Source organism: Pyricularia pennisetigena, assembly GCF_004337985.1.
Source record: "Pyricularia pennisetigena strain Br36 chromosome 4 map unlocalized Pyricularia_pennisetigena_Br36_Scf_9, whole genome shotgun sequence".
NCBI lineage: Eukaryota > Fungi > Ascomycota > Sordariomycetes > Magnaporthales > Pyriculariaceae > Pyricularia > Pyricularia pennisetigena.
This window is the reverse complement of record NW_021940921.1, coordinates 513758-529722: the sequence shown is the minus strand read 5'-3', so window position 1 is coordinate 529722 and position 15965 is coordinate 513758. Positions and strand designations below refer to the sequence as shown.

The 15965-nt window shown below is 48.5% G+C and overlaps 5 protein-coding genes across 5 annotated transcripts; 2 read left to right on the top strand and 3 right to left on the bottom strand.

Annotated features, from left to right (window-relative positions):
* Positions 1–77: 77 nt before the first annotated feature.
* On the bottom strand, positions 78–401 carry PpBr36_10192 (uncharacterized protein; the record flags this gene model as incomplete). Its single annotated transcript, XM_029897305.1, has 1 exon — positions 78–401. The coding sequence occupies one exon, from the start codon at positions 399–401 to the stop codon at positions 78–80; it is 324 nt and encodes a 107-aa protein (XP_029744399.1).
* A 2752-nt stretch (positions 402–3153) lies between these two features.
* On the bottom strand, positions 3154–3528 carry PpBr36_10191 (uncharacterized protein; the record flags this gene model as incomplete). The annotated part of the gene is made up of 1 exon (XM_029897304.1): positions 3154–3528. The coding sequence occupies one exon, from the start codon at positions 3526–3528 to the stop codon at positions 3154–3156; it is 375 nt and encodes a 124-aa protein (XP_029744396.1).
* Positions 3529–5446: 1918 nt separating this feature from the next.
* Positions 5447–6367, bottom strand: PpBr36_10190 (uncharacterized protein; the record flags this gene model as incomplete). The annotated part of the gene is made up of 1 exon (XM_029897303.1): positions 5447–6367. The coding sequence occupies one exon, from the start codon at positions 6365–6367 to the stop codon at positions 5447–5449; it is 921 nt and encodes a 306-aa protein (XP_029744397.1).
* Positions 6368–8086: 1719 nt separating this feature from the next.
* Positions 8087–8843, top strand: PpBr36_10189 (uncharacterized protein; the record flags this gene model as incomplete). Its single annotated transcript, XM_029897302.1, has 4 exons — positions 8087–8125; positions 8322–8547; positions 8642–8706; positions 8775–8843. The coding sequence occupies 4 exons, from the start codon at positions 8087–8089 to the stop codon at positions 8841–8843; spliced, it is 399 nt and encodes a 132-aa protein (XP_029744185.1).
* Positions 8844–11482: 2639 nt separating this feature from the next.
* PpBr36_10188 (uncharacterized protein) lies at positions 11483–15890 on the top strand (the record flags this gene model as incomplete). Its single annotated transcript, XM_029897301.1, has 3 exons — positions 11483–11890; positions 11970–12401; positions 12468–15890. 3 exons carry the CDS (start codon positions 11483–11485, stop codon positions 15888–15890), a joined length of 4263 nt encoding a protein of 1420 aa, XP_029744151.1.
* Between the last annotated feature and the right edge of the window lie 75 nt (positions 15891–15965).

The window sequence follows — 15965 nt, the reverse complement described above, 5'->3', positions numbered from 1 at the left end:
AAACGTTCTCGAGAGTCGACCTCCTGAAATAGCATAAGCTCCCCCCTTTTAAGCAGCCTCACTTTGCATTTACCAGTTCAGCTTCCTGCACCGTACCCCCTTATCTTCGACCCGCCATCCATGAAATAAATCCCTGCCGACACCATCAGCGTCAGTACCACCGACGGTAAGGCGATGGCAAAGTACATCCAGAACAGCTCTCCGCCGGGCCCATAGCCCCCGGCCATGCTGAAAAGGCTTGCGGCCCACGACAGCGGCACGAAGATGAGGGCAATATAAGCCAGCCGCGTCGAGTTGGCGGCGTACAACCCCCGAGTGCCTCGCGTCGAGGATCTGCACCATGGAGGTTGTACTCGTAGTGGTTGAGGTAGCGGCTCGCTTGCTTGGTGTAGAGCTGCCATTCTGACGTGACCATCCGGGTAGGGAAATATGCGAGGTTCAGAATGTCATTTTCTGGCTGACAAGTTTTGCAAAAAGTGAACAATCCTCTCCAGTGACGCTCTTTTGCAATATATCTGCGCGCGATTTGAGCGACAAAGGGCTATGCCGGCCCCCTCTCTCACAATTGAAAAGAATTGCGGACAGCATGAATCTAACCAACATATATGTAGCTCATTTGTCGACCAAATCAAATCTCTGATCCCGGATAGCCTGGGAACCACAGACAGCCAACGCAAAAAGGCTACTCGAAAGCCTCAAGTTTCCGATGGATATTACCCACAGATGATCAGATCAAGGCACAGATTGAGACACTTGACGCTGAAATTTGTCCTGCATGGCAGGATAACCAAGATGGCAACCATACCAGTTGCGTGCACATGCATCACCCTTTGGCCCAGCTTCAGTGACTGGGCCCAACAGCCTGAATCCCACTTCTACTGGATCAGCGGAAAGCCAGGCTCGGGCAAAAGCACGCTGACTTATTCTCAAAAGTCCAAGAACGCAAGAGCTCATTGATCGAATGGAAGCCCGGCGCGATTACGATATCGCACTTCACGATGAGATGCCCGAAAACTCTCCGAGATGCTTCTGTCGGATCCTGCAGCAGTTAGCTGCGGTCAAGCTCTTGAAACCCATTTACAATACCAACTCCATTGATTACCAGCGTCACATAATAACACACATGCTTCTCNNCCTAGCACAACTTCTCCTGCAGTTCGGGTCGTGACGAATATGTGCCATTGACTATTGAATGCGAAATTGGTGAACCATGCAGTCACACCATTTATCCTTTCGTCTGCCATGTCCCCCGGGCTGATGGGCTGTTTGTTACAATCAAATGGGACTTGGCATCTGTAGCCAAGATGCTCTCACAATCCGGCTCCCTATTCGCCCAGAGCCTCGGAGAAGCGTTTTCAACCTCAACTTTCGTCAGCCTCATGCTGATCACGTACAAGTGGAAGGGAGTGACTATAGCACCAATCATCCCATCGATTGACGAGATTTTCTCACGAGATCATGAGCGAGATTCGGCCATGGCTGGAAATCAAAGATGCCTACCCTGTCAAGGTCGAGAAGCTATTCAACAGGGTGAAAGAATTTGTTCAGGGCTGGTAACAAGCACTTCAAATCTCTCCAAGAGCCTGTGGGTCATTTTCTCGCGAGGGAAGACTGTGGCTACAGGTTGGTGAAGGACGTTGATCCGGAGGAGCTGGAGAAGGACATGATAATAAGTCGATCTTCATCGGCTGGTTGATTGGAACATGAATGCATTCGTGAATGAGCCGCCCACCAGATCAGCTCGTCTTTGTTTCTTTGCGTCATGATCCCTCCCAAGCAGGCCCTCCGCTGTTATGCGTGGCGGAGTGACAATGACCGGCCAGGAATAGGATTTGGGGTTCCTGGTATTTTTTTTTTTTTACACTTGCTATTGTACCAGTTGCCAACCGGGTTCAGCCTTTTAGCCATAGACTTTTTCAGACTAGAGTATCCGACTATAAAAACCGTCTTTGGCAATAGGTTCCAACTGGCATTTCGAGTAATATAGTCCTAGTTCGTTTATACATGACTACCGTATCTCCATAGACAGTACAGGGGAAATACATATGTATATATATATATATATATATATATATATATATATATATATATACACATTAATGAGGTAGTGCTTTCATTACGTAAAAGGCGCCCTACAGACTGGAGTCGAGGCGAAATTTGCAAGGGTTTGCTGACGCATTCGTAAACCAAGAAAACAAGCAACTACGTATTACTAATAAAAGCTCTTTCAGTCAAAGCAGACTTACTCGTCTTCAGTATATACGTGAGTAGGACTTTATGCCAAAAGAAAATTGGAGACGGTTGATTTTTTTTTTTTTTTTTTTTTTTTTCTTCTCACAAAGTCTAATACTACTATATTTATCTTGACGGAAACTAGCTTGGGCTTTTCATGCAAGCCTGGCTACAGCTCTTTATTCACAGGACTTGTATCTATTATTCTTTTTTCCTCTCAGCCATTACCTCATATATTTACTTTCGGCTTTGACGGTTTATTATCCGCTCGTCATTCTCGGCATAAACTTTTCCAATCACCGTAATTGTTTGCACCCACTATGCTTTCTGACTTTATATCCCGACTACGTTTCGGACTCACCCCTGCCAGTTCGACGTTGGCGGCCGGCGGCAATGACGGAAGACCAATTCTTGGTTGTTTGATTCGACCATTTGAAGTGATACATCATCAGACTCGGTCAATAACGGGCAGATCAGGCTGTGCAGAGACCAAGATATTTTACGAAGTTCACCAAGTCTCCAATCCTGGCACTGTTGTTATTGAAGTCAGCTCCGAAACATTGGCTGTTGAGGTGGACGATAAATGCCAAAAGGTGGCAGTAGGTGCTGCTCGTTTAAGAGACGTTCACTTTGAAGCTCAGCCCATCTATACAACGGACCAAAAATGGAGTCATTCACTACCGTCGATCAAGCTATCCTAGCAGTTTGACGACAAGGACTGCGGTATACAGGGTGTCACACCTCTCTTCTGCTGTTGGTCTCATTGAATTTACTACAACAATACTTCTTTTTTTTTTTTTTTTTACTCCTCCTTTCAGCATCTCCATCTGCCTATATACAGTCCAAGCTCGATCCAGTCTCGGCGTTTCTGGTGGTAAATGGTGTTCACAAATGTTCAAAATTTGGGCTAAAATACGACTTTTAATGATAATTTGGGGGCCGCGGGAACTCAAACAGCCTCGAAATCGCTCCCATAACAAGGTCCTCAGACCTGTACACTCTCTCAGTCGGAAAACCGATCAACGGGTTTTCAGTGTTGCCCGAGACCGTCTTTTCGCACTTTTGGCCAAAAGTAATGGTGATAGAATCCTGCCCATCCGTGAAAGTGTGCGAACCTCCGGGATAAACCTTTATCCATGGCCCACATTCCTGGTTACCGTCACCGAGCGCTACGCACTTTTGAACCCGGCAGTAAATGGGGGTTCGTGTCTCTCTGTCCATGTCGATCAATGGTGTCTTCTTTCTGGTTCTTCGCAAGGCTTTGGCGCCGCCAACTGCCAGCGCCGGAACGGCCATGTAAGCGATGATGATTGAAGGGAGGATCGCTCCGAGCTGCATATTTGTTGACAAGCTGTTGGGTGGTATTTGTACCTAGTTTTACGGCTTTGGTCTTGAGCGAAAAAAAAAAAAAAAAAAAAAAAAAATCAAACCAGGAATTCAATGACCAGTGATATTGGCAGACAGTTTCAATCGGGAACAACAATGGAATACAACTACGTGAATGAGCATTATCCCCTTGAATGAAAGGAATAGTGGCACATACAAATATAGTTATTAATTTACTAACGCTTATAAACTCTTTCAATGGAAATAACGCACGAAGCATTTCGTGATGATTTGGTGTCGGCAAGCCCGATAATTTCAAAACAGGGATATCTTTTACATAACTAATTAATACATACGGCAGTGTTCGGCACTGCAAAACTGTTCTCGAAATAGATTTTGAAAATATTTTACGTGAAAATCAATAGATTGTATAATGCCAGTAGCATTCAATTTCCGTAAAGCTAGGTACTTTTAGGTAATGCGCTTAATTCAGTCTCACAGTCTCGGTAACTTTGTGGAGAAGAAACCATGTAGCTATGCTTACGAATTTATTACCCTGGCCGGATTGAACGGAGATGTGGTTGTCGACGAAAACACCGGGGTCTGGACTCAAGTTATTTTCAGAACCTCCTTCTCCGGACCTTCATGCGTGCTGCATCGGGCAGGAAGATGCTGATCCCAGACCCACAGTTTGCGTCTCAAAAGACCCTCTGATCCTGTGCTATAAAAGGCCCAAGCTGGTGCGAAAAAGTTGGGAGTTGAAGAGTTCCATAGGCTTTGGAATTTATATTCACTAAACCTTGGATAATGTTTACCTCTTTGGAATGGTTTTGAGCGTTTTAACTTTGGCTTTTGGCAAACTTCACTTCTTCCTATACTAAGTGATTTTGGCTTTGATCTAGAAATCCACTTGGCCTTCGGCCTGGTTTGACAGCCAGTCTAGCCCTTGGTCTGCCAGATTTTTTTTTTAGTTCTTGAACCGGGGTTTGATCTAACAGCTCGTTTAACTTTGGGCTTGGCGCTTGATTTTGGCCACCTTACTGGCTGCAGGTTTGCGGCTGCCTTTTCACAGGAGACTCACTGAATCATACAACTTTTGTATTCGCCAGTCTCCTCGCGTCCGCATGGTTCTCCTGGGCCGAACCGTTTCGAAGCTTCGGTGAACCTTTGGGCTGAACTGCACCTGACTCATGTTTTTTTTTTTTTTTTTTTTTTTTTTTTTTGGCAGGAGTGATATTGTCATGGTCGGTCCCCCGATTCCTGTTGTCCAAGAAGCTTGCAATCTTCTCGTCCCAGAGCCTGGCCCATCCGGTCATGACGTAATTGTCGGGCTCTTATAGTCCTTTTGAGTTTGAATTTTTTTTTGTAGGCCTCCACCTCAATAAGTGGAGTTAACGGGCCTCAGATTTCCTGGGAAAGCCCCGCAAGAACCCTGAACATGTGCTTTATATGCTCGGGCATCTTGTAGTCCCATAAAACCCGATTTTCATGCGAGTATTCTGTTGGCAATAACACGTAGTCATACATAGTATGCAATGGTTGGCGAGACTGAAGATGAGAAAGCAGGCATGCAATGATCAAGGTAGGAGAAAGTGAATGGGGAACAGCAACGGCGTTACGGTGGTAGATGGAAAAAGTCAATATATACTGTTATTTAGAACTTCAGATGAGGTTCCACCCAAAAGACTTTACATATTCCTCGCCGGATATTTTAAAGTCAACATCGCGCTTTTACGCTCGACTGGCTCCTGGCAAGGCCTCGAAAGAGACGACTATTTCAATGCCAAGATGGTACATATTACATTGTAACTAGCTACAGAATATCTGCTAATATCGTGCTGACAGAGGAACCACAAGCCCACATATCCTTTGCAAATGAGCTTGTATTTCATAGCATTATCACCTTTTGCCCATCGCAAAAGTCCACTGCAAATCGCAGTCCCGCAACTGTCACTATCGCGGCCTCCACATCCTCTTTCTCATATACCTGGTCGTCTTGTTGTATCCTCTTCATGGCAGTCCCCTCATGAATCTCTTCGACAATCGAGGTGAATAACATATTGCTGAGCCTCCTTTCCATGGGTGAGGGTTGTCCCATGTAAGCGGGCCAGTTGCCCAAGCTCGGCGTTGACCTCATGATCGCGACAGGCTGTATGGGAGGCAGGAAGATTGACGTCGAGCAGGTTCTGCAACAAGGACAGTCGGCCTCCAGGCTATCCATGACACAAGAGGAGCCTGGCCTGCGACCCGGGACGACCGACTTGGCAAGCTCTTTCTGCTTCTCCCCGATGGCACCCTCAAGGCGCTCCACGAACGCAATCGTGGCCGGGTGAAAGCCACCTCCCGCGCGATGCTCAGCCCCCTCAACGTGGTACTTGGTCGTGTACACGGCCTCGGCCACATCCGCCTTGGGGAGGACGTAGTCCCCCTCCAGCAGCTTCTTGTTCGGCCTCCTGCCCTTCTCGGCCAGCAGCTCCTCCAGCGCGCGCCTCTGCCTCACGGCTCTCCTTGGCTGCGCGCGCGCAGCGGGGAGCTTGGCTCTGTTCTTTGAGGCGGCGGTGCGGCCGCGGTCCCGGTGCATTTTGTCGACCGCCGCTCCGCACAGGTGCATCTGCCGGCTGACTTCGCTCTGGTGCCACTGTGGGATGCGGATGTTGAGGAAATGATCGAGGCAGTACAGCTCGCCGCGCGCAGGGACTTGGATCTGTGTGCTGCTGCTGCTGCTGCCTGCAATTGGTTTTACGGCCCATGGTGGGAACTTGGTAAAGTCTTTATTGGCGGTGGGGTGTTGTTGCTCGGCTTTGTCCATTGTTGCTCGCGATGTTTTTTTTTTTTTTTTTTCGTACAGTTTGGAGGTGGTTGCGTAGCTCAGTTGTAAATGACGATAGTGTCTAGGACTCTAGGTAGTTGTTGTTGCAGGTGAATCTTTCGGGAATGACATCAGGGCGATTTTTAACATTCGCAGCGGTCGGTCCATGCACATGATATTTATAGCTTTTCTTTTTTTTGCTTGGGGCCGCAGCCAAACTCGCATGGAATCGCCGGTCTTTGAGCAGACAAAGACGACTGTCTCGGGCAACTTTATCTCTCCGAAGTACATATTTGCCGTTTGCGGTGATCCACTAGACTAGTTGATTCTTTGTCGCTTTCACAAAGGTGTTAGAAAAGCGCTTGTATGGAATTTGATGTTTCCTACCTACTTACCTAATGGCTCTCTAAAAAGTAAATCGGTATTGAATTCATCCGCAATTGTGTATTCTTTTGACGTCAAAGACCTGGCCGGCCTGGGGCGTACAAAGGCACGTCGAATAAAGAGTCGCAGTGGTTGGCCAAGCAATTGATTGTCAAACGGATTCGATTGCACCGCGAATAGCATCCACAATACAAGGCTAAAAAAAAAAAAAAAAAAAAAAAAAAAAAAAAAATCTAAACCGGGTTCCTGGGACTCTTTGTACTATTTTATACCCACCAAAGTCATTAGCATCCCTGGAACTTTACAGGCAACCTAACCCTCATCATACCCTCACCCCTGAGAGCCCTCCACATCCCGAAACCACGGATGATCGAGCGCCTCGCCGGGTCCATGCTGGCCGTCTTGCAGACCAGATCCCTAAGATCCCTGTCCACAAAGCTCCAAAACTCAACAGCGGATAGCGGTGCTCCTCACCAAAGAGTCGAGGGCTTCCAGCAAATAATTGTGCCACAAGAATATTGAGCAGATCATGGGTACAGTAGGGATAGACAAAGATGTGTTTGTCTAGAATGGAGCCCGTCGGTGCCCTAGTGTGTGGTAAACTGGCTACATTTTTATTTTTTGAGATTCAGGTAATACTGAAAAACTGAAAAAAAGGCTCGGGCTTATATCTATCTCTCAAGACAAATCGAGTGTTGTTGGCCTAAAGATACGGTCAGCATGTGGCCATCAACCGAGTTATTTAACCACTGCCTTGCGGCATAAACACCTTTGCTGGAACTGTCAGGAATTGAACGATACGAAAGGATTTCGCCAATCCCATAATCTCGACCAGTAATTTTCGCTCGTCCACTTGTCCAGCTGTAGTCTTGGTTGATCGAGGAAGTGTTCGACTCCGGAGTCGGGGTTAAGAACCAAGATGCGGCATCATCACTGGGATTCTCGCCCGACAGCCGTTCGACAATGCCATCCGGGTGCGGTACACAAAGAGAGCTGTTTCCGGCAGTGAAATGGGTATGCTCGCTTGCTGACAGTGACAAGTCAGACGGTGGCTCGGCTGCGGACTGCGTCAGAGACTGTGGTGGGTGAGGAAGCCTGTCTGGACTCTGGAGCTGGCACTGTGACCCGGTACACGCAGATGAGGTTTTGCACCCGGCATCGGCGACAAGCAGGAGATTGTCGACTGCATTTGCGCTTGGACCTATTGTAAGCAGCGCAGGCCGGATTTCGCTCTACCAAACCAGCAGCCTGTTCTTCGAGATCCGTCATGACGACTATGCGACTGGAAATGAAATGGGTAATGCTGGCCCGCAGCGTGCGGGAAATCAGGTCGTAATGGTGCTGAGTAAGGGCCCGGTAGCAGACGACCAAAATGTATGCGGCGGCGGGACACGGTTGAGAATACTTGGAAGGATTTCGAGGCCAACGTGCGGGCCCCATTGGCTCATGACTGTCGGTTTCTCAAACCAAAAGACAGGGAATGAGAAACGGGTAGGTCAAAGTTCTGATCCTCGATGCTCCCAGAGCCAAAGTTCATAGAGAGCAGACATACTAACTTGTTTTTCTTTAGTTCCTCGTCAACATCTTAACCGTTGCGGCGTATATATGGTCGATCGTGGCTCCAGATTGCCCGACATACGGCCTGACAAAGAATGCCGGCACGGCTCTCCTTCAACAAGTCGCCAAGGACTCGAGACCCGACGACATGCAGATTATTAGTTTCCATCCCGGAGGTGTCCTTACCGAGTCGGCGCGCAACGAAGGCTGCGCTGAAGGCAGCTTTGATTTTGATGACGGTGAGCATCTGTGGAACCCAGCCCACGCCTTCACATACTTTCATATTCGCACTCTCGGGAACATTGCGATTGACTCCTATTCGAAACAAATCAGAGGACCTTCCCTGGAATTTCGCCGTTTGGGCTGCAAGCCCCGAGGCTACCTTTTTTGCATGGACAGTTCGTCTGGGACAAATGGGACGTGTTGAAAATGAAAAACGTCATTGGGCCGCGTGTTCAAACTTCAGGAGGACGAGCATTTCCTTAAAGTGAGCATAGAAGGTCTCTCGGAGAAGGATGGCGGTGCGAGGTTCTAAACTACTCTAGTATAGTTTGAATTCGGTGTATGGAGAAGGCGCTCATATGGGTGTTCGTATTATGGACAACATGGTGATTTATCCTCCTTTCATAGATTTATAATCTAGGATCCTTCAATTGGGCTGCAAGTCTGCAAGGTTGGCTACCCTGGTACAAGTAGGAGGCACGGTCCAATTGCAGCTCCGTAAGAGTCTTTGATTTCATGTTGAATTCAAATGGTCGATTGAAGGAGGTGATACGCTACGTGTAATCCTGCAGGCTCCATCGTCGCATTGCAATATACAAGTCTTGAGTAGAGTACCAGCAGGCTTGTGCTAACTTAGTCACATATCGGTAATAAGGCGAACGGCATATTTGGCGCAGGAAACATTGGACGAAAAACTTAGGGCGTGATATACTCGTTTTTAATTTTGGTTACTTCTGACTAGGCGGTACTTGATTCCGGCCAAAAAAGAAAAGAAAAACGGGGAAATGTTTTGCAAAAACCTTTTTTTCCAACTCTTTACGATGTCGGGAGGGGTAAAAATCCCCATCCTTGAACAGTGGTGGCAAATCTGCAACCGTGTGGGACTTTGGTTTCTCCTTCCGTTTTTGGTAGCAATCTCTACTGTATAATAAACCAAGGAAGTAAACTTTGTCGCTACACTTTGGTAGCATATTTAATCACAATAGCTGTGCTTATCCACTTTTAAATAATGCTGTAGTCGAAGTGAGTTATTACGTAAAATAATGACAGAAAAAAGAAACAATTATAACTCTGAGTTCTCACGTTGTTAAATTGATTAATTTGTATCCAATAGCTGAAGTACTTGCACAAAAGAGCGCGAAGTACCTGTGGGCTGGATGCACCAAAATTTAGTTTGCGTTGTGGAAATTGTATTGACAAAAGCACTGTAACAGGGGGCTTCGCCTGGTCCCGTACTACACACAATCGAGTTAAGCCAGAAAGTTTCAAGCATGGAATAAAGTAAATCAATGTACGTCTTATAACCTTTAGCCCTTCGGGCGTAGCTTAATTTCTATGGATTATTTGGACGCAATTGATGATTTTTTTTAATACATTTTCAAACTACAGGGAAACCCGGTCGCCAAGGTTCGAGTAAAGATTTCTTTATAATGAAGCCACATTAGGCTAAACTCGCGGCTTTCCTCACTTTTGGGGGGTTTCTGTTTAACAAGAATTATTGACTAGAAGATCATGCCCTTACATGCGAGTGTGCGGGTGTTAGTAATCTGCCTAGATTAGCCCAGACTTAGCGCTTATTTGTGGGAGTCGGGCAGTCCGTGGTTACATGTTGAAGCGGAGCCAATGCTGAGGATGTGAAGGTCCGCGCGGACCCGTGGTGAGGTAGTTGGTGTTGGGCACAACGGCTGGCTTCTTGAGCCTCAGTATGAATTCTTTGGAGACTACCATAGAAGTAACAAGTGTCTGTCATAGCACATGTGAGTCGCAGTAGTGTATTTCCCTTACAAAATGCGCGAGTAAGTTGATTTTAAGCTTAAGATTGTCACCCTTGTCCCGGACTGATATTTGTCTGCGACAAAACTCTATTAATTGACGACTCAATTAAATCAGACGTTTGCAGGCCTTGAATTTGACAAAAGATCTTATAGGTAGTGCAGCAATTTTTTTTTTCTATCAGCAAATCAAATACGAAAGAAAAAGATTGGAATTTAATTCGGTCGCACCTGCCACTCAATCTCCCTTCACCCGTTATTTTTTTCTTCCACTTCATTCCTTCTCCCCACATTTGGTGGTTTTCACGCCTGAGGCACCAACCAAATCTAACCTCCCTGCCATTATCTAAATTCTTCCCTCTCATTTTATTACCTGTCATCCTCGACGGGAATCCATTTGTCTTCTCAACAGACTTGGTCTAACCCATCAAATCTCTGCCAGATTGACATTATTGATTTTCTCGACATCACACACATCTTGAACCTCTGGAGTGTTGCAAGGCGCAACTAACTAGGCGAGAAGCGGCACAAAATCACTGTGCTCTCTCTGACCAGACCGCAAGTGCCAGGCCGGAATCTGTCTTTTCCCTCGCGTTGCCACACGTCAACCTCTAGAGTGGCCCATTTAAAGACATCTACCGTGCTAGCACGAGGACAGGTACGGCGAATGAAGACTCTAATTACAAAGGTACGTGCAAAAGCGATCCGTTTCCCCTCGTATATCGCTCTCTTACTTCTTTGGTCTCTCTTGGTTTTCCTCGCCGCCTTTTTTTAGCGTTTTGTTTCAAACCGGTCCCAAATTTTCCAGATATCCAGAATTGCGAGCACTGCCGCCACTTTACGTCTTGCGACTCATCACAACAATTCTTGCGTCTGCGGACGTTTTGTCCAAATCACCTTGGCAGTTGTATTTTCTTTGGCAACAAAAAAGTCTCACCCGCATTGATTTTGTCCATCGTATTTGATTGTTTTCAAAGCGACGTGGTACAGACGGCTTATCTGAGGACTTGAGCTGTTCACTCATTTTCAAGTCAATACTCGTCTGCTTTCATCATTGTTACAAGTTACAACGTTGGCGGGTTCACTAAAGTCAATGAGTATTGTCGCCGGTGGCTTGGCCGACATTCAGTTCTAACTCAGACTTGACTCGGTTCCCAGACTCGGATCAGTCGGATGCAACATGACATCCGATTATTTAAGCGATTACCAGGAGATTCTTCGGAATCGTCCTTTACCACCGCCACCATCTCAAACAGACGACCATGTCCGGCAAATTGAGGTGCTGCGTACGGTGCTCGAATCCAAATATCAGGCTGCTGCTAAGGAAGAATGGGCTCTGTATCAAGCAGACAAGCAGAGTCTGGAGGCTGAGAGGGCTGAGAGGCAGAGGCTGTTCGATGCCGCCCTTGATGGAGTGACGCATGATGCCGCCTGGCAGGAAACCATACTGTCCTTCCAGAAAAGCTTGGTCCGATATTACGAGCAGAGGAAATTGATTTTGTTTGATAAATACAAGAAAATCGAGCAACAGCGCGCGGCCAGGCGCAAAACTGAGGAGCAAGCCTTGAATAATGAGATATATGAGAGGGTAAACTTTTTTTCATGTGAACTTTGTCTTGCCGCCGATTGTTTGGAGCGTGGTTAACCCGATGATGATTCTTCTCCAGATAACTTCTAAACGTCGCCAGTCGATGACTACGGCGCAGAATCAGGAGAAAACGCAGCCACTCTCAATTCCGCGCGCCGTTGCCCCGAGGACTCCGGCGGAAACACCCCCGCCTCTAAACTCGTCTTCCCCAACTTTGGGCCGGCGACAGTCTACATCTGACGCATCCTCCAATCCCCCTGAGAGCACATCCTTTGTCCCATTGACAGAGCCACATCATTCTGATGTTCCTCCACCTCCACCAGCTGGTCAGTCAGATGGTCCCAAGCTAGCCATGACAACCTCCCAAAAGGTTTCCGAGTCAGTCGTTCTACCTCCCGTAGGAAATTTCGCCACTCTCCAAGTCTCGCATAACAAGGCGTTGGAACCCATCTCGCCCGTCGACACAGACGATTTAATAGATCATGATGCTTCCTCGCAAGCGAAGCTTTTGGTAAGATGCTATCAAGCACATTTACATGAATCTAACAAATGGCTAACACAGCTAACTTGTCGATAGCCCAAACGTGCTCGCAAGGATGATATGTCGCCCTCCAATACCAAGCGTGCCCGGACGGGAGCGGACCATATTTCACAGGAATCATACAGCATCGATGCAAAAGCGGATGCCGCTGATCAGACTCCGGTGGCGAAGGTGGTTCACAACCCCAAGGGGAGCACCACCCTTGGCACTATTGTACCAGACATTGCACAGGACCTGAAAACCGAGCAAGATTCTTTCGTGCAGACTTCAAGGACAATCACAATGGAAGAAATAAGGAGCGACAAATCCTATGGCAAGCAAAGGTACCACTACATTATTCAAGAGGACGGCAACTTTTGGATAGCAAAGTGCACTGAACATGGCGTCCATTTCGGGAAAAACGTCAAGCAAGGGGCAGCAAAGCATCTCAACGGGAAGGCTCATGGGTTGAGCAGAAAACGCGATCAAATACTTCATATGCTCGGCTATCGGATCACCGATTGTACCGAGAAACTGGCCAAGGAGAACAATGAGAAGTTCGAGGCTAAGTTGAAGAACGGCTACAAACCGCTAAATCTGACTCAACGCGGGAAACAAAATCATGTCGATTTCGAAGACATGGTTTCATCGCCAAAAATGGCACATCAACTTCCAGAGCCCAAGAAAGGTTTGCAGCCATCATCCGTATCGGGAACGCGGCCTGTCGCGGGCGACCTGTGGGTCGGCTATTTCGAGAGGGAACAAGTTCACTATGGTGTGCGGATCCTACCGCTGGTTGCCAACAGCAGCGATCCAGGGCTGCTGCCGGTTGGCAGAACAAAACTTTTCACAGATGCCACCCTGCCGTCATGCTACATCTCAAGCGGTCCAGACGATATTCGATGGGCACCGGGCTATGAGGACGGCGGACCTCGGGTCAAGGAACGCCAGTACCCCGTTTTGGTGTTTGATGGCGATGAAACTTACGACTGGATCTCTTTAGCAAACCTGACGCCGTTCGATCTTGAGAGGAAAGATAAAAAGGTATCCCGATGGAGGAGGGCGCGGGATGAGTACGCCAGGCTGCGTGGGTACAAGGATTACTCGCACATGCAGACGGACTTTGGCCGAACGAGAACAAACAGACGTCTATCTGAATATCCGGTTCCGGGTAAAATGTATGCAACACAGTACAACGAAAATGGGGTTTTTGGAGTCATGGTTTTGCCATGGCTCCCTGAGCTTGCCGAGGAGTGCCCCAAGACAGGCAGAGACCTTATGGATCGGCTTTTGAAGGTCGACAGGGATGGATGTATCCCGACTTGTTATTTGACCACCCCCGAGTCGGAAATTAGCGGCTGGGCCTGTGATTACAGAGACGGCGAAATATCTGTCCCTGATCGCTCCTACCCCGTACTATGGTTCGATTCGGAAATGAACGTCGGCTGGGTGTCGGGTTCTGCTCTTCTTGGCTTCGACTTTGAGAACGACCACTGTGGTCAGGACAAGATACAAAAGTTCAACCAGGCTAGGATGGAATACGCCAAGATCTTTGGCTACAGGAACTACGCCGACATGAAGGCCAAGGCAGGCGTTCCTGAGACCATGTCACGACCAATATCCGCGGGTATAATCTTGGACTCCGACTCTGAGTCTGGGGACTCTGATTCGGAGCCCGACACCGAGGATTTAGACAAGAGTACCATGGAAGGTCAGGTTGCTGAAGGCGTGGAGGAAATTGATCTGGACGTGGATGCGGACGATCAAACCACTGGCTCTGGTACTAGTGATGACGACGACATGCTGATGGACCTGGATCTCGACAAACACCAACCTGCCTCTATTGAGAAGGTCTCAGAGCCGGGAGTCACGGCCGCTACCGATAGCGGCCAAGCGATGAAGACGCGACAAACCTCACCCGCTACTGGCGCTACTACACTGTCGGTCGCTTCAAATTTGCAGCCGAAGACAAAGGGTGCGTACGCAGCGACAACGAAGGGGGTACCAGCGGTGCCAGCGGAGGCAACTTCACAATCCGTCCCTGTGCGCTCTGTAGCCGACTCGCGCGCTCAAAGCATGGACGGCCTCAGCTCTACAGGCCGCCCAGCATCAGCACAGCACAAATCAATACAGAAACAACCCCAGCGCGCCACCAGCGTACCTTCTGTTGCTCCTGGGGACCATCTAGAAGTTGATAGAGCCAAGGACTTGGAGAAAATGAGACGTGCGCGTCTGAAGTTGAAGAAGACTCCTCCTTGCATCGGTCCGCGGCCAAATGCGAGCTGGGTCATCGTTCCCCAAGTTGATCACGTTGACAAGCCCGCAAAATCACAAAAAGCTGTATCAAATATGCCTCCTTTGGCCCGTCACTCGCCACATCCGCCTACCGCGGCTCCAGAGGCGGTTCAGTTGGCCCAAGTTCCTGCGGTTACCCAGCCGCATACGCCAGTCCAAGCATCGGGGATAACAACTCACAAACCGCAAACTACAGGTTCGCAGTCTGGCAGCAGTGGAACAATGTCGGTGATCAATGCGCCTCCCATCGCATCGACAACGTCTTCCAAAACAACAACATCACCCCAGGCCTTGGCATTGAGGATGAACCCTAATCTTGCACCTGCACGTGTACGGGAGGTTACGCAACCTAGCGATAGCATGATAACTAGCCAGCCGTCGCAAACTTTGATGCAGTCAGTTGTGACAATCGTCAAACCTCCGGAATCTGCTGGGCTTCCTCCAAAACCTGCAAATCGCCAGGCTGCTGCCCAACCTAAAGCGGCTGGACCTAAAGTTCGAACGATCGATGTGGGAGCCCGTATGCCCATTGCCCCGATGAGCATCATGGATCTACGTGAGCCTGAGGCCCAAAATGATGTTTCGGCCCCAGCTGGCGAAGGACGAGGGCAAAGCCGAGAGTTGGGTGTCTTACAACAATCTTCAACTCCTGTATCGTTCTTAATGCAAACGGCTAGGAACGCGCTCAAGGTCGGCAAGCCCGCTGCGGCCCACGAGCCAGGCAGCATGGCTAACAGCAGGCCAACAAATGCCACATTAACCTCCTCAGCCACCCCCAGCTTGTCCGCGCTCAGGAAAGAGCTCGACAGCGAACCCTTGATGCTGTGCGCATACTCATCGGCGGCCACCGAGGCTCAGCTCGCCGAGAACCAGCAGACTTTTGCAGCAGAGTCGTTGTTGGTTGCCATCGACCACAGTTGTGATGTGGTCAAATCTGTCTCGGGCTCGCCGATCCACATCCTTGTTAGGCCCAGAGAGGTCAAACGCTTTGTCATGGAGCGGTTTGATGATGGCACGGGTAGAGCGACTCTCTTTATGGGAGACGACGAGCCGGTGCAGCGGCTTCATTTTGCTAACATGCCTGGCGAGAATAACAAGAAACCTCACCCGGGTTGGCGCAGCTGCAGTTTTCTGCGGGGATATGTGGAAGGTTTTGACACAGGTGTAATCGTCGAGCGTATTTAGCCCCGAGGTTGGGGTGACTGGGACTCGATATTTTTTGTTTGTCTTTTCTCTTTTCCCCCCACCCGCCTCATTTTG